At 37.2% G+C, this 21,944-nt stretch overlaps 2 protein-coding genes across 4 annotated transcripts in view; one reads left to right on the top strand and one right to left on the bottom strand.

The window, feature by feature from the left end:
* Positions 1–769: 769 nt before the first annotated feature.
* Positions 770–21,944, bottom strand: part of LOC132699890 (protein tweety-like) — a 28,750-nt gene continuing 7,575 nt past the window's right edge. The window contains exons 1-9 of one of the 3 annotated variants that reach the window (XM_060666858.1): positions 14,682–14,816; positions 10,441–10,692; positions 7,970–8,418; positions 4,955–5,178; positions 4,667–4,894; positions 4,371–4,614; positions 4,114–4,317; positions 2,112–2,312; positions 770–2,050 (exon numbers count right to left, since the gene is read on the bottom strand). In XM_060666858.1, the coding sequence (XP_060522841.1) occupies positions 2,117–2,312; positions 4,114–4,317; positions 4,371–4,614; positions 4,667–4,894; positions 4,955–5,178; positions 7,970–8,418; positions 10,441–10,572 (1,677 nt within the window). In that variant the 5' untranslated portion in view covers positions 10,573–10,692; positions 14,682–14,816 and the 3' untranslated portion in view covers positions 770–2,050; positions 2,112–2,116. Of the gene's footprint in view, positions 2,051–2,111; positions 2,313–4,113; positions 4,318–4,370; positions 4,615–4,666; positions 4,895–4,954; positions 5,179–7,969; positions 8,419–10,440; positions 10,693–14,681; positions 14,817–21,944 lie in introns of those variants that run through there. The other 2 variants (XM_060666859.1, XM_060666857.1) reach the window with 2 other exon arrangements.
* On the top strand, positions 16,388–17,539 carry LOC132699692 (eukaryotic translation initiation factor 4E1-like). The gene has a single exon (XM_060666540.1). The coding sequence runs from the start codon at positions 16,665–16,667 to the stop codon at positions 17,262–17,264; it is 600 nt and encodes a 199-aa protein (XP_060522523.1). The 5' UTR covers positions 16,388–16,664; the 3' UTR covers positions 17,265–17,539.

The raw sequence follows: 21,944 nt of genomic DNA on the forward strand, positions 1-21,944 counted from the left end.
TTTCCTTTTATTTATTTATATACAAAGCCCCGCCCGCACTTAGACCAATACGAAAACTATCGTTAAGAGCGCGTTTGTTGAGAAAATGTGTCGAAAATCATTGCAAGTGAAGATTGCAGTGGGAGCAGTAGTTCAAAGGTCAGATTTCCCAGACAAAAGCTTGATTTTTTTAAAACAAAAATGTTGGATCATGGTGCTTTCTGATTTAGTTGGGCCCCTCAGTTTACGACCTTTTTATGGTGCCAATATTACTTAATATTTTATTTATATTTTTGAATTTCGTTCACGCTAAATCTTAATGTAAATTGTTTTTGAAAATTTTTTTTTTTAAGTTTGACAAATTAATTTTGTTACTTCCGGGATATTTACATAAAAAAAAAAATAGATCAAAATGTGATTCGAATTATCATGCAGAAAGTTTAACAGTTCATTCAGCAGATAAAAACAAGTAAAAAAGTTCGTTTGCTTCGTTCGGTGTTGAAATATGGTATACAAAAAAAATGTTTTTTTTATTAAAAAAAACTCCTAAAGTTTGCTCTCAACCTTAGTAGGTATTATTGCCAGTTTAAACAAATTTATAACATAGATAAACTTGTCTATATTTTATCAGCAGCGTTCGTGAGACAATTTTAAGCAATATAAGTAATAAATTATGATCCAATATCAATCAATCAGTTTTTCCACTCACACGAATGGCGTACTAATTTTTTTATTATTTATACTAAAATGGTCTGACGAATGCCACTGGTTAAACAAAAACAAGTACATCTATATTTTATATCTGTACTTTTTAAGTGGCAATAATAGCTACCAAATTTAAAAACAAAATCTAGATTTTTCAAAAATAGGAAAAAACGATTTTTTTCGCAATATTATTTTATGACCACCTCCGTATATTTTTAGATTGTGTTTGCTTTCTTTGTATTCTTTTTTCTAATTGTTTTAACCATAATATTTAAGGGTAAAGAAAAACTTTTTTAACTTGTGTGTTTTTGGTTTTTGATTTAGTTGAAAGCTGACCAAAAAAAACATAACCCAACATCTTTTTTGTCACTTTATTTTTATTAGTGATTTTCCTCGAAAAAATATTGCATTATTTGGAAATGCAAAAATGAACTGCACACTTAACCTACAATCATTTTCGAGACGCTGACACGCGGCAACTTTTTCGAAAATTTTCGCTGGCCTTTTGGGATTTATCCTCCAAGAGCTCCGATCACAATAATCACGAGCCAAACGTTTAGGCGTTCCGGCCGCATGCATCGTAAATTCGTTTACAAATTTCTTAAATTTATTCTATACACTACCTTCTAATTTATTATTTTAATGGTAATGTAATTCGCATTTATCCAACCTGCAAGGTTCCCATCTTTTGAACATAAAGAAACGAACAAAATGGCACTAGAATGTCTTTTATAACGGGAATGGCACCGGCATCTCCATACTCACAAAACCCGGCCAACTAAACGACAAATAATCGCTGTCTATGACATGCCTGCATACCCAAAATAAAAAATAAAAGAGGAAAAAAACGCGAAGGAATTCCTACGGAAATCGTTCAATCTCCGCAAGAACGTCCGTCCCTTGAACTTAAACGACCTACAGCTCGGTCACAGCGTACAGCTGCCTCTCGTTGTCGTTGTTCGGGTACATAACCTCACCCTGCTGGTTCTGGTCCTGGATCTTGGCGGACCGGAACTGCGGATGGGGTTGCGGGTTATTCGCCCGCTGCAACGAGCGGAACTGCACGTTCGGATGGAAACTGCTGACTGACTCCTGCCACGCGCCCCTTTGAAGCGACCTAAAGTTGTTGGGGTTCAAAGGGGTCTCGGACAGGACGCCAGGAACCATCGCCGGCACCTTGGGTACCGGTGGCTGTTTCCTGCCCTTGTCGTCGGGCGTCTGAGGCAGAGGTCGGCGCCCTAAAGACGAGTAACGCCCCAAGGTCGCGGTCCTTTGCGACTCCTGCTGTTCCGGCTGTTGCTGCTGCTGCTGCTGCTGATGGTCGAACTTAAAACCTTTAAAGTTTGGGAATTCCTTGCAGGCATGCCTGTGGAAGAGACATGTCGTCTGTGACGACGAACGCAACGAAACGCGAAGCGACGGCTCACCTGTCTCAGTAAAAATCTGAGCTTTCAAGCGTCTTGCACTGCTTGCTCAGAGTCGCGTACTTGCCGTTGTTGGGGCCGGCCAGCGGCTCGTGATGGTGATGGGATGGCAGACGGCCAAGGGTGTGGCCACGGAGATGGGACAGGTGGGCGGCACCTGCGCCGCCCCGGTGGTGCTCCGATGCGCGGGTGTCGCATCCATCCCTGTAACGCGTCCAAGGGATATTGTAGAACTCTGACAAATTTTTAGATTTTATATACAGGGCCGCGCCACATATTGACGGTGTTGCTTCGCGATTCAGTGACCCTTTCAGAGTTTTAAATTTTTTCAAACCTCAACGATGGAACAGGAGCACAAAATTTTGATTCTACCGAAATACTATACCGTCGTCAGTCCGAAAAAATATACTGTGTGGTGCAACAATTGGAAATCCTAACATTATTTGGTCAAATAGTTATGAACCATAGACCAACTTCCAAAATCTAATGGGCCACACTGTATCAATGAACTAACAAATTCTAACCGACTTTTAAATTTTTCATTTTATTTTAAAAAAAACCTTCAAGCTTCTTTCTGTGGTCATCTACAGTCTCATCAGTGATATTTTCACACTTTTTCATTTTTAGCAATTGTGACTCCACTACGTAAATCCTCAAAGCTTTCCGAAACACCCAAGTCAATATGAATGAAGTCCACCTGTATATATGAAGTTATTGAAAGGACATCATACAATTTAAATGAGTATTAACTGTGTTAAATAGACTATTAAATTAGCAAAACAAATAGCATTTAACAGTGGTTACAACCCCTCTTTGATGGATAAGATTATACCAGAAAAGCAGTTTCAAATAACTCTGAACTCTATATATCCCATACTAAACACCGAAACTAAAATTTATAAAACAATAAAATATAATGGAAGAACCTAGCAAGAAAATTTTTAAGATTGCTTTTAAAATTAAAAACAACATAGGACATTTTTTAAAAAACAATAAAACTAAATTACGAAAAACTCAAAAATCCAGAGTCTACAAGTTGAATTGTGGATCATATCCCAAAATTTATAATATATATTAAAGAATTTAAAAGGGCGTATAAAAATAAAAGTTCTGAGTCATGCCATTCATTTAAATTCATAAATGTACAACTTTGACGGTAATTTTGATATTTTACATAATCAATCAAAAAGCAAAAGACTAAATTTGTTGGAAGCTATGGATATATGACCAATTGGTTTTAAATGGGTCTACCTTGTTAAATTTAAATTTATAACTCTACACCCGTAATTAAAAATCTATTGCTACCTATATATATATATATATATATATATATATATATATATATATATATATATATATATATATATATATATATATATATATATATATATATATATATATATATATATATATATATATGATGACACTATATTCCGGGATATCATCCGTTCGCTCGTTGAACTCCGACTGGAATCCTGCATCCGACTGGAATCCTGCAAATCTTGCATCCGACTGGAATCCTGCAGACGTTTCGCCAAAATCTCACTTGGCATCTTCAATGCTCGCGCTCCGAAAACACTTCGAACACCAGTGTGATAAAGGCAAGGTATTGCCCAAGCGGCTGTCATAAATCATTAGATAACTGTGAAAATGCGAGCATTTGTTATTCTAATTTAATTGTGTCAAATGGATTTTCATCAAGGAAAACCCACCTCAGTCCAATAAGTGTTAAATAGATTTTAACCAACCAGAAATACTGTCCGCCAGAAGCATGTACAAATCAATTTACGAAAAAATAAATTCAAATTGAACCGAACAAAATATGGATTTGGCATCATTAAATTATGTGATGCCATTTCAACAACACCGTCTATGGATGACGAATACAATGCAAGTGATATGTGCGCCACTATGAGGAATTTAAGCGATCACAGCCGCGAAAGCCTAAAGAGAGTGCAAAAAAATCAACCCCCTTAATAAAAAAAAAATAAAAAAAAATAAATACAGCAAAAGTTCGGCCTCATGCATCGGCGCGGTGGGCGGCACATGCAAAGGCGGTCTAATCATAGCCGAGGAGTAACTAGGCGGGGGGGTATCTGGAGGCGGGAACGACCCTTGGCTCCGCTGCAAGGTCCGCGCCGCAATCGCCTGGCTCGCCTGCGGCGGCGGCAGATACGGATCCGTCTCGTTGACCTGGTGGTACTCTTTCCTGAAACCGAAACGACTGCTACCGCGTTTCCTGAGAAACTGCTCGAATTTTACTTTTTCCTGATGTAAATCCATGTATGAGAATCGACCCATACCAAAACGGTCAACAAAAGACCGGCCAAAACGGCGGAGGCCAACATTAGGGTCAGCCCCAGCAAGCCTCCGTTGCACAGGGCCCTAGCCCCTCCCAAGTAATGTTTGTAGAGCGTCCTGCAGTCCACCAACGCGGTCAGTTGGGTGCCTATGGTGTCCGCGGTGTTGATTTCGCTCTTCAGAGAGCTAAATTTCTGTTCTAAACCTGCAACTAGGACCTGATAAACATCTGACAACGACAACATTGGACGTGTAACCTTTAACGGGGAACAATTGAAAGGCCAAAGGCTTGAGCAAGCTGAGGTCCATGCGCATGTTATCCAAAGTAGTTTTGGCCTCCCTTAGCCGCTGCGTGAACGGGTTTGCTCTCGCCCTTTCGCAGTTCAAGTAGTGCCTCAAAATCTCCTTCGACAGCTCCGTCGACGCCTGGTTTTCGATGAACTTTTCCGGAGCCATACAGAAGTCCGCTAAGGCCACGCTAGAGGCTAAAGGGAAAGACGGTTCTGTCAGTGGACGAATAGGCGAAAGATCGGAGAGTCGTTTACCTAGGTATACGCTGGCCATTAGGTATGACGCGATCACCGCCAACAGTCCGCAGACCGAGAACGCTATTAGTGCCCATCGATTGTGTCTCGCGATACCCACCAAGAGTACCACGCAGAGGATGAGGAGAACGCTGAGGACCGTCATGGTAAACGGCCACCGCACTGTTTCGATCCTCTCGCCCAGTTTAATTTTCGGAAACATGTCAAGGGCAAGCAAGGGGTTTCTGAAAGAGCCGACATTTTGTCGAATTCACTGTCTTTTCTAGATCACTCCGTGGATTTTTATATCGGATAAGCATATTTTGGAAAAAAATATTGGTAACAAGATTTCAGAAAAAAAAAAGTAAATAAATAAGGCGAAAATTGTAAGACGCATTACTTTTGTTTGTTTAGGATTTGGCGTCCCCTCAGAAATCGACTTTACTGTTCTTATCCAGATTTTGTTTATTTACTTAATGGTAACGAGAGAGGTGGTAAAAATCGCGTGGTGGTGTGGTAAATGGTAAAAATGCCATAGTATAATTTACTACTTAATTCTCATAGATTCTTTATTCTTCCGTATATTTGAAAGCAAAAGGTCAAACTTTTATTTTTCTAATTTGAAAATTAATTAAAAATAGAAGGATGATGCAAAGTCATCGTTATCTGAATAGCCAGTTTAAATGATATTAACATGCATAAAAACATACTTATCGACCTCTCGACCTTCTATTTATTAAATAACTTACGAATCGCATTATCTGGTACAGCATACTACTGACACTCATTTTCAAATTTTAGTAAGAATAGTCATATGAGTTGTGTTCAAGAAGTAAGGTGACCTTTAAGGATTATCAAAAAGTACTTCACTGTTCATCAAAATTAATGATGTCCTTTTCAAAGTAATCCCCTCACTGGCGCCGACGTTTTGTCCAATCCTCGAAGCTCTTCTGGTAAGCACTTTCTGGTATAGCCTTAAGTTCTTCCAATGATTTTTTCTTTACCTCCTCAATCATTAAAAACATCCTCCCTTTCATGGGTTTCTTAAGTTTTGGGAACAGGAAAAAGCCGCAGGGGGTCATATCCGGTGAATATGGTGGTTGAGGTATGATTGTGCTTTTGTTTTTGGCCAAAAAGTTAGAAACAAGCCAACGAGAGGGTTCATGCTTCTCGCAAATGGCATATAACTTCAAGGTAATACTCTTTATAACCGTACGACCTTGTCAACTACGCCACGATAATCGAAGAAAACAGTAAGCAAAACCTTGTCATTTGATCGAACTTGACGCGCTTTTTTCGGTCTTGGCGACCCTGGGTTCTTCCATTGGTACTACTGGGCTTTGATTTAAACGTCACAACCATATACCCAAAATTCGTTACCAGTTATGACCTTTTTGAGCATATTGGGATCATCATTGACGTCGTTTAACAGCTCTTGAGCAATGCTCCTTCAACGGTCCTTTTGTTAAAAATTAAGCAGATTCGGGACAAATTTTGCTGCTACACATTTCATGCCGAAAACTTCGGAAAAAATTGCATGGCACGAGCCAATGGAGATGCCGACGTCTTCAGCCGATTCTCTAATTCGATGAATTTTTCAACACAACTTCTTTCACTTCTTCAAAGCTTTCATCAATTATTGATGTGCTGGAGCGTCCAGAGCGAACTTCGTCATCGCCATATTTTCTTGGAACACCTCGTAATGCAACTTCCAAAAAAAAACAAAACAGCCTTTGTTCAAGAACATTTTTGCTTCTATCTTATAAACGGGGGCCAGCATAACTGCATTCGTAATAAATCACGACCAATGATACAAATAAATAATATTATGACATCGCAACAACCTCGCTTCATTTCATTGATCATTTACTTACTTCTTTGCCACCTTTCCAAAGCAATCAACTCTCAATGTTTAAATTACCGATCTCCCAGGAACAAAACCATACAAAAAAGAGTAAAAGTTTGTGCTATAATATCTGCCAATTATATGACCGCGTTTCCTACACAAGTTTATTACTCACAAGTTTATTACTCATCTTCGGGAGACCAAATTTTGGAAAGCTGTCAAATCATAAATAATGATCTATAAATCATCTACAGGGTGTCCCTAGAACATTCACTTCATCTAAATCCAAAAAAAATCTCTAGCAATGTTCTTTGGTAGGCCCGTGGATGTTGATCGATTATGTCAACTAGTTGAAATAAAAATATCGAATGTGTGCATATCGACGATATCTCCATAAATGTAATCTTTATCACAAAATTATAAGATTGAAGTCTACACCCTATCTTTTCAAAAAAATTTGCTTTCGCACAGACGTTCACAATTTAAATTGAAAATTTAAAGGTCTGCCCACCCCTTCACTTCACCCATCTGGAATTTTTGAAAGATCCTTTACATATGACATGGCTAAAACATATAATGCATTCGATCAGTCTCTTAAATTGCTAAACAATACCTTTTCCACATACCTGCGTGAAGTATTATTATCATTAAATATTTAAGTAATGTCTGCTGTAAACTATTACCAAAGTGTAAGTCCCTCTATTTGCACAGATCGTACTGGGTATTTATTTATTTATTTTTTCAATATGTATTTTTCCTGCCTAGCGCTGCTACCTTCTTCTTAGGACAGGTTTAAAAACGGAGGCTCAAAATATCTTATTTTGTTCATTTGAACCGTGTCCTTTTCATTGTATATAATAATATGTGAATAAAATTATTATTATTATTATTTACTATTCAACATCACCTTCTCTTATCAGATTTATTAGTACGCTTTTGGCTATAGTTTTTCTTGTGTCCTCATAATGAACCCCAGAATATGACGTATCTTTTGTAACGAAGGCGTCAAGGTCTTCTTCATGACGACCTAGGGTAACATATTGTCTAACATTAACAAGCTTAATTATCAGAAAAGTTCATAGACACACCACAATCGGCAGCAGAAACCATACGTTTTGGTTAGTTTCTCTTTGTTTCTCTCGTATGTACGTATGTTCCATAGGTCTCAAAATAATAAACCTAAATCATACCTAATCTCGGCGGCGGCGTTCGCGGCCAGCGTATTATTGCCAACCAGGCGGTTGAGGTGGACGTCGGCCTTCTTCAAAATGGTGAGATTGCTGACCGGCGGTTCGTCGAACACGTTCCTTATGGCGGCGAAATCGCTGGCCGCCTGCACCCTGAGCTGTCTCTCGATGGCCTCCGTGTGGTTGCGAATTTTCGCGACCAAATCGTCCGCCAATCTGGCTTGTTGCATCGTTTGAACCACACCGTTGTGGAGATCGTCGTTGCCGTAAAGACCAAGACCAACTGCCGCGCAACAGAGCACCGAGGTGATCGCGAGGGTCACTTTGAGGGCGGAAATCGACTCGGCTTGTCTCGGTTTCCGGTCGCAGCATCGCGTCAGCAGGTAGAGCAGCAGGATGAAGAGGGTGAAGATGAGCCACGCGGCCGGTACAGACGCCAAGATACCCAAGCTCTGCGGGTGAGGGAAATAAAGGAGTCAGCCTCATGATTAACAAAGATCACCAGGAAGTACATACTAAGTCAAATCAAATTAATTTCCATGGACCTGATTTCCTGTAATGTCAATCATATAAAAAATAAATTATAAACATTAAAATAATATACAAATACAAAAAGCGATTACAACAATATAGTGTCACAGTCAAAAAATTAATTTAAGCTAGGACTAAATGATTAAAAAGTTTTACGGGAAAAAAAACGGGACTATTGGCCACTATATTCTGCTCCTTAACCATTAATGCAAATTAGAATTTTGAAGTGGCTCATAGCTACTAGGATTAGATTTAACAATTAACACAAAATTATAAAATAAATAAAAAGACCAGAAAGAGTTAGTATTCCCATATCACGAAGTAGTTAACTAGAGAAAAACCTAGGTTTAAATAACATTGTTCTTATTATTATTATCATTACCATGCTATAGTTTAGGCACGAATGAGCATATGCAAAATAATATAAACGCAACAAATCATTAGAAACCTTAATCTCCATATTACGTAGCAATAGGTAGATTTTTTTTTAATATTGGTTAGTTCAGGTTAAATTGGAATCGAAATAGACACCCAGAAATCTGGCTACTTCTCACTGGATAGTTTTGTTATTCAATCTAACTAAAAGGCTTTTGTTTAAATCCCTGCAAGAAAACCCAAACAATTCCGTTTCTCTGCATTCAAAATAAGATGATACTATTGGTACTCTTCGAAACAATCGCTACTGGATCATCATCAGCAAACAGAGATAGATAGCTGTTTCTAAAAAGTGCGAAGATATCGATTATAAATGCAATAAACAGTAGAGGTCCTACCCTGAGGCACCCCACTTAAAACCGCCTTCCATTTAGAAATATAACTGTGCTACCATCCTCAAGCTCTACTGCTTGACATCTATCAGTCAAAAAGCACAGCACACAGCAGTTCTCCGGTCTCGATCAAAATTAAGAAGAATATAACGAAAATAACCTTGCGAAGCGGAAGAATTATTGCATTTTTTAAGCAAGATGGAAAAGTACCAGTGGAGTGAAGAATAAATGTTGTAGATGTAACATCTTTTAAATAAAGCAATGTCGCAATATAATTAATTAATATCAGGTTTTCTTAATATCTAAGAACAAAAACTATCTTCCTCAAAAACAAGATCTAAAGAACAAAAAGAACATATCCTGATCGATACGCGATAAGCACTACAGCCTATATTAGCCGAGTGCTAATAACTGTTCTTGAAGAGTGTGCAAGAGTAAGGGAGGGAGAGTGACACTTTTTAAAGTGGTTAATGTTCGGTGACCTCGGTATACTAACAATCGGTAACAACGCGGTCGATACGGTCCTGAACGCTTTCAAAGAAGGACTCAACGCTAGCGTGGCGGGAGGGGGTGGGAGAAGCACGCATTGTTTCCCGCCACTTGGCCGACATTTGCGCCGCCATGAATACAAACGACGCAAAATAGAATCACGGATTGTTAATAATTGCATCCGCATTCGCCTTTTCTTCACGCCTTTTTCTGGCACTCAAACTAGAGAGAGACTAGAGCTCTTAATGTTAATGGCCCGATATTTAGTTGCGATTGTCGGCCAGTTCTTTCTTATGTTCTGTGATTATTAGCTATGATTTTTGACATTCCCAACCAGCAACTGATTTGTTTTAAAATTAATAGATAGAATTATCAAATAATTCCGGCAAGCAAGAGTCAGGTTGAGGATTTTCCACTACTACTACGACTTAATAATAGCAAAATTTTACAGATCTACGGAAATATTTTGTTCTGTAATCCATGGTAACACAAATACTGCTTCAAGATTGAACTATATATTACCAAACCACAAAATTGACCAAAACTTAACGCTTACAAAGAAAACGAAGCGCACACCAAAACATTCCTAACCATTAAATTGGTATTCCAAGTTAAAACCTAACTGTCAAATAACAAAAAAATGCGAATACTGGCAACGTTGCCGGCAGTGACGTCCGACGTCCTCACCTCCAAATAGACCGCGGACTCGGGCTCGAACCTCGAGTCGACCTCGTAGAAGGTGGTGTTGACGTGGGGCAACCTGTGGAGGAGCTCGGCTAACTTGGGCGGGCGGTAGTGGTCATCGGGGTAGGCGCCCATGCCGGCAGAGGCGCCGGGGATGGTGTCGATGCGGAGGCGTCTTTAAGCGCCGCGCGCCTTCTTCGTGACGTCACCGGCAGGCTTCAGACCATGGTGGTCGTCTGGTCTCGTGAAACGCAACTGCAAGAGGACCATATACTGATAAATACAATCCAATGGTTACCACTTAATAATAATAAATATATTTTTAATCATATTAGTTCCCAAGTATTTTTCCTATCTTTGTTAACAAGGTTGGAGAAGCGATTAAATTATTTACTTTCAAAGTTACTAGATTGGCCACATCGCTTCCAAGTGCAACAAGATTGCTTTCGAAAAATGGTCACTGGGCGTGCAAGTTCGTAGCGCGTAGCGCGAAGCAGCTTTTTATTGTTTTTTGCATTGTTTTTCTATCGTGCTCCTGCGGACCACTATGGAACTTTCGCAAAATCGATGTAATTTAATTGTGCATGCACCCTGTATAAAATGTCTTCAAAGTTACAGCAAACATCGGTAAATATCAAAATTTAAACAAATAATAGCGTTGTCGAATGATATTTTTTCAAATATCTCGCGCCTTGTATAACTGACGAAACCTGAAACGATCACGACACGGTTTACGAGACTGTTCATATAAAATCTTTAACGTTTTTTCATTTATCGGCAAGAATTTAGCCACAAAAAAGGAAAGTTTTAGGATATTTTAGATTTTTTGCCTATAAACGACACACCCTGTATATGATACAATCATTGTTCGAAGTAGAGGCTATAGCCCTGGATTTTCCACACGTCCTGGTTCATGAATTTTTTGAAAATAGTAAATGGTTTTCGAGAAAATAAGTTTTTTCTGAAACCCTGCAGTGCGCCGTAATAATCAATGATGTGATGGCGCCTTGAGAACCCAAGAAATAGCAATTTTTTCAAATATCCAGAGCAGCGTATGCGATAGACGAAAACCGCAAATACAAAAATTGTAGCTCTTGATGCGGCCTATGACACCGTTTGAACCAATTAGCCATATTTTTTACGATTTTTGATTTGCGGCTAATAATTTACTCTGTAAAAAAACAATTTTCTGGGTCTTTTAGATTTTTGCCTATAATTTGAAAACCCTGTATATAATCGAAAAAATGCCTGAAATAAATGTTTTTACACTAGATCTTCTGCGTCTGCCGGTTAAAGAATTTTGCCAATCGGATGAACGATTTTTAACGAAGTTAAAAACTATCAAAAAAAAAAAATTCAAATATATTTAAAAAATACATGGTAATATTTGATTACGATCGATTTCTACAGTTTAAATGTGGACACGGACTTTTACTGCTCTGCTAAATTTGAAGTTGATATCTGCAAATTTAGGACACTTAACACATTTCTCATTTCAATTATAGGGGGACCCATTTTTCATTTTTTTTTTGAATTTGCGGCGCACCCTGTATATTTTTGAAAAATTGTCACGAATCAAAGTTTATAGAGCCGTATCTTCTGGTTCTTCTGGTTTAAGAATTTTTTATTAAAATTAATTAACAATTTTTGAAAAATTATATTTTTTGTAGACCCTTACACGCGCGATTTTTTATTTTTTTAGAATACTTCCCGACCCCTAGCCCCCCCATTTTCAATACGTCAAGGGGCAATGCTGGATATATGTGCCAAATATGAAGTCGATTGCTTCAAATTTCGGACACTTATCGTGTTTCATAGCCAAAAAAACAGTAGAAAATCGCGAAAAAAAGATGGATACCGGCCTCGGATCAGGGCTATTTCTTACAAGCTTATGTGCCTCGTGGAGGGTTAAAAAGGGGGCAAATATCTATTTTGTAGCTCCAACGGTTCGAAAGTTATTCAGGAAAAACCAAAAGACGAGAACGGAGAACGGACAGACAAAAAAATTTTTTTTTGACGGTGATCATTTCTGTACCAACGATTTCATCGATCTTCGAAAGTAGATGGTACGACTTTTTTTACTATATAATAGCAAAGAACATATAAAAATGGCGACTACTTTATGTGATCTCGGACTATACACGAATATCTCGAATTTTTGAAGGCATTTAACCAATTATTTTCTACCACCACCTTGAACTTGATTTGATTCTTAAATCACTGTTAAGTACCTAGCTAAAGATCAAGCCTTTCAATGAGTTTTCAAATAACTTTATTTCTTATTATTGTTTCTGAATCCACAATCAAAAGGTAAAAATTATTTTTTCAAAATAGCTAAATTCAGCAAAAAATATTTTTTCTATGCTTAGGACTGACTTCATTTTATTTTAACGAATAAAACGAAAACGAAAAACACATTCGACCGTCTCCAGTATAAAATGGTGGCCTGACACTATCAGGGCCGCGTTTTTATTGGATGAATTTCCAGGCGATAATTCGTGGCGGTTTTTTTTCGTCGTTAATTTGGTAATTCAAATTTCGAAATTTTTAAAACTTTTATTCTGTCATGATTAAAAATTTTTCTCAACTCAAGTGAATTTATATTTTATAAATGATTTCAATCCAACTTGCAATTTTGAAGGCGCGTCGACGTTCTATTTTTTTGGTATATATATGAAGTCGGCTTAGTATTTAATTTTATGAAATAAAAAAAACAACCAAAACCAACAATGTTTTCTATCCTCTTCCCAAGAAATAATAAACAACTATTAAATTAAAATAAGCGCGATTGTGTCTAAAAATTGTGTATAGCTTTCATGATAACTTATACAGGATGTCTCTGATAGAGCGGATTATTTTTGAAGTTACAGGACAAACATTTCCGCGCCACTATCTCCTTGTTTGCCCGGGTGACGCATTAAAAAAAAAAGGACCTTTCCTTTAATAATAATAATTTTATTGATACAGCACTATAAATATAAACAAGTACGCAGATTGGATTTGAAAAACCCAAAGCTAGTGAAAAAATTCTAAACAAAAACCAAAATAGGCAAACAAAGTTAAACAACAAAAAAGGCACAGAGATAAGGTTCATAATTCTTGCATATACACATAGAATATTTCCCCAGGAAGGGGTACTGAATCGATCCATTACCCCTGATTCGATATTAAAATTACCATATAGAACTTGCGTGCAAAATATTACAGGTGGTTTGGTAAATAACTGGATATATTTTACTGCAGAATCAAAATATTAGGATTTCACCCAATTCGCTTAGAAAAAATAAGTTTGTTTTTGTATTTTTGAGTTATTAAAAATGGTCTTCTATTTCGAATGTAACAAAATGCTTCTATTGGGAACCGCAACTTGTTTTTAAATGTTGATGAATGCATCTTTTCGTTTGAAGAAATGAAAATAACGAAAATAAATAACGCGGACATAATTAATGTTTAACTTCATAGTAATTTTGCAGATGGTGTAGGTGCAGTTGCAGAGCAAGAACTAAGGTAGCAATGGATGTAGGTACTGTCGACACGGAAGTGGTAATTAAATTCATAAATGTTCCATAGCCACTAGACAATTCATTACGTTTTAACATAAATCTTTCTTTTTACAATTTTCTTCTACTTTTAATAAACAAAGACTCTAAATAAAAATGCCTTTTCAATTGGTAAGGGCGCCGACTATTTTTAAATATCAAAATATAAAATATAAAAAAATATCATGAGATCCAACATCTTTATCTTAGCTTCTACGTATATATTCATATCAAAAAGAGCATCACACTTATCATCACATTTCCATTATTTAAAAACGATAAAAATGCTTATTCACCACTTGTTATAAAAGTGTCGAAGGGGCGTCGACCTACAAACAAGATCTTCGCCAAGACGATTAGTGTGCAGAATTTACAAATAATGGCTAATATTCCTTTAAAACAACTTGCATCTGTCCTACACCTCTGGTAGTAACCAGAAACATTTATTTAGCGTGTATAGTGACCACACTACAGGCCAAGTATGACAAGGAAAGATCAAGGAGTTTCTAGGCAAAAATAATTTTCGATGAAATCTTAATTTATGTACGTGGACTACAAGACCACACGTTTTTCATTTATTTTAATTTTATGATCAACCTCTTGACACCCGCATACAAAAAGTTAAATCCTACAGTTTGAATTTTGACGCGGAATGGTCAAGAATGTCCCTGATGCGAAATGTTTTTAATTTTCGGTAACACTCACCCGTTTGCGCTTGCGGTCATCGAACCAAGACACGAGACAAAAACTCAAGAGTTTGAGCGTAATAGCCAAATAGTACACAGTCCTAAGCAGACCGAACAGCATGGTCGACGAATTGTATAACAAATCAGCGACGTAATCGCGAACGGCACTACAAAACGAGCAAAGCGCGTTCCCGATAAAAAAAAACCCAAGCTCGACGATGCCGAGTTTACAAACCGCCCTTCCACCGAGTCTCGGCGTGGTCAAGAGCGATTTTTCCCCACGAACCGGTACGAATCGCGAAACGCGGCAACACCGCTCAGTAGTCCTCCGCCGGGTACGTGCGTACTCGGCGTAAACACATTAGAATATCGTTCACAAAGACTCAATTTGGAAAATTACTCTGGATATTCTAAGTAATCTATAGCCGGTAAATAAGTCTGCGTCTGCGTCGTGCGTACTCGGCGTAAACACATTAGAATATCGTTCACAAAGACTCAATTTGGAAAATTACTTTTGATATTCTAAGTAATCTATAGCCGGTAAATAAGCCTGATGTACGAGGTTAGCGCCAAAATCATTTAGGTATGCATAAGGTTAGTGCAAGATGGGTTCCTAAAAACCTTCGGGTTATTCAAAAACAAGGCCGTGCCGTGATAGAAACTATTGTGACGGGAGATGAAACTATGGTTATCTATTATGACCCTCTATCGAAAAAAGAATCAATGGAGTGGCGTCGTAAGGATGAAGCACCTCTAAGAAAATTCAGAGTCGCCGGTCAAAAAAAAGGTGATGGCCACGATCTTTTGGGATTGTGAAGGAATTCTTTTGATAGATTTTAAAGAAACTAATACCACTGTCAATGATAAATTGAAAAATGATAAATGAATTGAAGTGCATAATTTTTCGAAAGCGTTCGATAGGGTCGACCAAGATAGTTTACTCCACAACCTTGTGGAGATGGAGTTCGACGCAAATCAAGTATTGTTCTTTAAGTCGTACTTAGCAGACAGACTTCAAAACGTCGAGATGCGAGGACATCAATTAACCTTGCCCCCCTCATATTTTCCATTTTTTTAAATTTTATCAGTGGTATATGGAGCAAATTATTACTATATGCAGATGATATGAAACTATTTGCAGTTGCCCGTATTCAAGATGACTGTCACCTTCTTCAGAGGGATCTTCAAATTCTTGACTCTTGGTGTGAACTCAACAGATTCCCGCTGAATATTGACAAATGTTTTCTGTTAGTTTTTGGAACCGGGCTCTGGTTGTATTGGGATTGATTAATTTCTAAGCAATATAAAATATACTGATATATATATATATATATATATATATATATATATATATATATATATATATATATATATATATATATATACATATATATACACACTTATATACTGCTCTGAATTGTTATGGGAGATCGGTTTTCACGTTCCTTCCCGGGCAATATTCCACCTACCAACTCCCACCACAAATTTTTTGGTATGAAGTCCACTCTTTCAAGCAATGGACATTTTCAATGGTATTTGTATTAGTGATGGTCGATGATCTAACAGCGGCTCAGTTTACCATTTTACCATGTTTTTATTGGTACATTCTCAGTATTCTCTGAATTAGTTGTCTTGTTTATTAATATTACTATGCTTAATAATTTTTTTTCTGATTTCTAGGACTGTCTATTTCCCTGCACCTCGTTTCCCTTACTGGGACGTCTGATGTGAGTTGACGACTCTCGTAATAGCTTTACAAGAAACTTAATAAAGGTCATATGATTATTACTATAGTAGCATAATATTTGTCAGATTTTTTATGGTAAAGAGATATAAGATGTTTGTTATATCGTAAGCCATTGAAACCATGTCGACCCCTGAATGCAATGGATGAAGGAACTTCGCAGCGGAAGTCAGCACCAGTCATAGCACAGCCACCGACCTTGACAACCGCGCAAACAAATCTGTCAGATCGTAAATAGCGAAAAGTCAAAACCGCAAGATGTCCGACGAAACGGACGTGGAACCGCGAGACTCCTATATTGATGTCCCGGTGAAACACCCATTGCAACACTGCTGGACCTTGTGGTACCACCAGAACGACAAGAACGTCGCGTGGGAAATGAGTCAGCGCGAAATAGCCTCCTTTCAAACGGTAGAGGACTTCTGGATGCTGTACAACCACATCAAACCGGCCAGCGAGTTAAAACACGGCTCCGACTATGCCGTTTTCCGGAAAGGCATCAGACCCATGTGGGAGGACCCTGCCAATAGGAACGGAGGTCGTTGGTTAATCAATTTGGACAGGAAGCAGCGGTCGGGAGAGCTGGACCGGTACTGGTTGGACATCATGCTGTACCTCGTGGGCGAGGAGTTCGAGATGTCGAAAGAGATATGCGGAGCTGTAGTTAATAGCAGGTATAGAGGGGATAAGATTGCCGTTTGGACAACGGACGCGAGCAATAGCGAGGCGGTTTTGGGGATCGGGAGGAAGTTGAGGGACAGGCTGCATATTCCTTTGAGGAACCTGCTGGGGTATCAGGTTCACAGGGACGTGATGGATAGGTCAGGTTCTGGACTGAAGTACACTTACATAATGTAGTAGGTTAGGGAAGAATTCTTCGAATTGCCATTGTGATAATAAAGATTTTTAAGAAGCACCAACGTAAGGAATTCCTTTGAATTTGAATTGATTTTAGCGCAAAATTTCAACAAAGAAAAGTAATATTTTTGCGTGATAGTTTTTAACACATAAATTATTGCAACTTAACACAACGACATGCGGAAGCGTAGGAGGAGATCACACAAGTTTATCACTCTACGCAGACTTATCTATTTAAGAGGATACCAGTTCTTTGTAAGATAGGATACAGGGCGTTAGTCTAGTTTCCTGTTTTTTTGGTTTTTCAAATGTAGGTACGCTAAACTTGTAAATTTTTTGAATTTGTACAACAAAATTAGAATTAAAATTACGTCTTCATCAATAATAAATCCTTAGCTTTCACACGTCTCGGAGACCTTTATTAACAGTTTGTAATTTTTTAATATTCGTTATGTTAACCAACGCACATTTTTTTAAGATTTTGGATTCATATACATCAATATCCGAAGGACAAGCGTTCAGTCTTTTTATTTTTTAAGCTGTCAACATTGAAATATTAAAAAATTTGGTTATTTTCGCAAATCGGGAATAACTTCATTAGAAAAAGGAGTTTATACGTGAAATATAATACAAACACAATCCGCCAAATTTGTTTTTTTTTTCACGTTTTTCTAATTTCAATTTTAGCACCTATATCAATCATCAGAGTTTATAAACAAATAAAGCTTAGTCGATTTTATTACAATTCCAAAAATACAATAAAAAAAGCAATTTAATTGTTTTTTATGTTTTCATATTATGCGGATTTTAGTAGTAAAACCTTGATATACCGGGTGACACAAGAAAGCGGGAACACTCTATAACTTTTAAACGGCTTGAAAAAGCGATTTGAAATTTGGAGGGGTTAATAAAGGTTGAATGTCCAATTTTTTCACAATATGTAGTCAATGGTTGCGTTTCCGGTCATCATTCTACGTAGGATAGGACGGTTTTTCTCTTTTTTTTTAATATTTATTTAATTTTTGAAAATTGTGTCTAGGAGGCTGTGACTATCATAAATACTATTTACCAGGTCACCTGATGATGGGAAAAATTGTAAATGAAACTCGTTTACTCGTCTAATAGCAAATAGCATTTAATGTAATGAATAGTTCATTGTTCAAAGTTTTATTAGAATAACCTAGTTTTTTCAAATAGCACCCTAGCGGGAACAAAAACTTTTGAAAGCCGGTAATTTTTTTGCAACATTTTGACACTAAAATGTTGAAAATCCGTTAAAAAATAAGCTCACAGGCAGGAAAAAACCAGATAAATAAATACATTTTTATAGAAACAAAATATTACTTAAGTGGCTTTGCTTCTATTCATCATCAGCAAAATGTTGCTGGTTTTAAAAAGTTTTTGTTCAAACTAAGGTGCTATTTGAAAAAACTAGGTTAACATAAAAAGAAAAGTTTCATTTACAATTTTTCCCATGATCAGGTGACCCGGTAAATAGTATTTAAGTTGGCCACAGCCACCTAGACACAATTTTCAAAAATTGAATAAATATAATAAAAAACAAAAAAAAAGAGAAAAACCATCCTATCGTAGCCTATCGTATCTCAAGCCGTTTAAAAGTTATAGAGTGTTCCCACTTTCTTGTGTCACCCGGTGTACTCATTCATCCTGTCCTATATAATTGCGTAGGAATTACGTTGCAGTCCTTTGTATGCTTTTATTTGGTCAAATTCTTAATTTCTCTGGCCCCTAGCATTACTCCGAGTTAATTGCAATTCATGCTCCACCAATGTAATTTAATATCTACGACTTTAATACTTTTTACAAACTTCTGCGTCGGTTTTTGCTGAGTCGAGCTTGCTGACGTTTCGCCAATCATCCTGTTGGCTTCTTCAGAGCTTGACTGAAACTGGCTCGTATTTTACTCTGTACCTGCTTATACATTGTATATACGAGCCAGTTTCACTCAAGTTCTGAAGAAGCCAACAGGATGATTGGCGACACGTCAGCAAGTTCGACTCAGCAAAAACCGACGAAGGAGGATCCAGAAGTTTTGTAAAAAGTACTACCGAAGCCTGTGGAAGTTTCTTTTAAAAAAAAATTACGACTTTTTTTTTCTCTTGCTTGTCCATTTCCTTTCCTTTTTCAAGTATTCAATTTCTATGGACGCCTATATAATTATTAGCCATATTGGAGCACAGCATATTTTCATTTTCTAATATCTTATAACGTCGTCTATCTTTGTTCCTAATTCTTTTACAATTTTTTCCTTGGGTCATTGGCGATTTGCTCCTCAATAATAACTGCCGAGCGGATTAATAAATTACGCACGGGATACAGGACGATTTTCTAATCCGATTTAACGGTCGACGACCTATCGATTGCGGGTCAAGCGACAAAGCTTTTTTGCCCCGGTAATAATTTCGATCGCGTTGAAACTACGACTCAACAGATGACTCGTTAAAAAACATAGTTAGACCCCAACACTTAATTATGAGGCATTCGGGGTCGTCAAACAAAAACAAGCGGATAAATTCAAGAGCTCGGTCGGGACATACTACGGGAGGCAACCAAAACAAAGAGTCCCCTTTTAAAAATAGTTCGCCAGACATCTGTTTGGCACGCATTCGTCATCGGGCCGTGATTTTTTCTTCTTGCTTCGTTTTATTATTTTCATGCGGTCCCGATGTACAGCAATGCCTGGAATTTTTTGGGGCCGCCTCTTTGGCCGAACCATCTTTAACATCTGGATCGCGCGGCCTACGTTGCCTCGTGTTACGTAAATCGAGAGGCGTGATGAAAGAACGATCTGGGTTCCGCCATTTTTTTGTTTTTCGCTTTGCTTTTCGCCATACAGAAAACCAGTGCAATCGATCTAAACTGGAATGACAACAGTTTGACAGAAAAGTGGTAATGGGGGTTACTAGCCATCCTTCTCAAGTGCAAATATACATACAAATTTTTATTACTTTCTATCCTACTCTCGATTATTCACCAACACCTTGATAAAAGAAGAACGTTAGAGGGAGAGCCCTAGAGTCTACAATATGAGCGAACTATTAATTGTAGAAGAAATTAGAACAAAAAATATTGTGGTGAGTATATTGCCACTAAAGCTCAATCGGTAACTGCTGGAAACATGCCCAAGGGATTTTGTTCTGTGAGTAATTTAGATTTTATTAATTTTGTATACGCGGATAGCCGTAATTCCCTCATCTGAATGGTAAGACTATTCCACATCCTTATTGACACATGCATCTATCTACTTCTTGCTCTTGGGAATATGGAAGAAGTTGGAACATCTCATTAAGATAAGCCGGTTAACCTGATTTTATAATTTTATAAACGAACCTGTACCGTGTGTTCAATTTATCTTGATAACATTTTAATTGGCTCTAACTTTTTGTTTTTAGAGATATCAAGGTGAACAAAAAAAAACAAAATGTAGGGTTAGTAGCCGAGTTTTTTCCAAGTGACGTATAAAACAAAACACTATCAATTTTCTGACATATAAGCCTACACTATATTTTTTGAAATGGAACACTCTGTATATTATATATGTGTTTAATAGAATATCTTATTTCGAGTGAATTGATGTAACACACTTTATTTTAGTCCATTCGTTTTTGACAAATCGACGAAAACATTAAATTTCAAAGAGTGCCCTGACTGACAAACAAAACTATGCTTATGTTTGACAGAGTATATGAAGAGACAGGGATCAATCTACACAGTTTTGAAAAAACAACTAAGTGCAGAACAATGTCAAAGGATGATGCAGTTTTATTTGGATTTTGGAATACATACAAGATTTACCCCTAAATATATCCGCGCTAATTATATGGCAGCAAGACCGTCCTCACAAGGTTGTGCAAGAAAAGTTTTCTTAACATGGAATATCCCAAGAGCTGGATAGGGAACGGATAGCCAACAGCCCCGACTTACCTTTAATGGATGTTTTCTTTTGGGGACACATAAAAAATCACGTGCACAGAACTCCTTGTAATAATGTGGATCTTAGGCAAATGATTTCAGAGGCCATTAATCAGTTATGACACAATCCGGAAACGTTACTAAATGCAAGCATCATACAACTAGAGTGTATGAGAAATGTCTTTAGCAGCAGTATTTAGAATAGTTAAAGAATTTTTTACTTTAGAGTGTCTTGTCATTTTTAGTATTTTTCATCTACTTTCATTTGTAAATAATAATTGTTGTTGCAGTCAGTCACAAAAATTGTATAAAAATTTCATATTTTTGCCGATTTGTCAGACACGAGTGGACTGAAATAACATTCTATCATTCTATTCCAGACTTATATGTCAGAAAATTGATAGTGTTCTGTCTCATACGTCACATAGAAAAAAATTAGCTACTAACCCTAGATTTTGCTTTTTTGTTAACCTTGATTTCTTTAAAAATAAAAAAGTTACAACTAATTAAAATGTTATCAAGATAAAATGAACGCATGGTACATATGCAGTTTCAGTCGATTACCCATGTTTAAAATATTTAAATTATTCAAAAAAGGAGACATATAACTACAGCAAAGTATGTTATAGGCAAAACGCATACAAGCGTTTTCCAATTTTTGTATTGACTTTTAGTTTGCCTCCATATACCATGTCTGCGTAATCAAACAATGAAAGAACTGCGGTGTTTCAGAGAAAATATGTTTGT

This window comes from Cylas formicarius, unplaced genomic scaffold, assembly GCF_029955315.1.
Source record: "Cylas formicarius isolate icCylForm1 unplaced genomic scaffold, icCylForm1.1 PGA_scaffold_3__17_contigs__length_32017465, whole genome shotgun sequence".
Classification (NCBI taxonomy): Eukaryota; Metazoa; Arthropoda; class Insecta; order Coleoptera; family Brentidae; genus Cylas; species Cylas formicarius.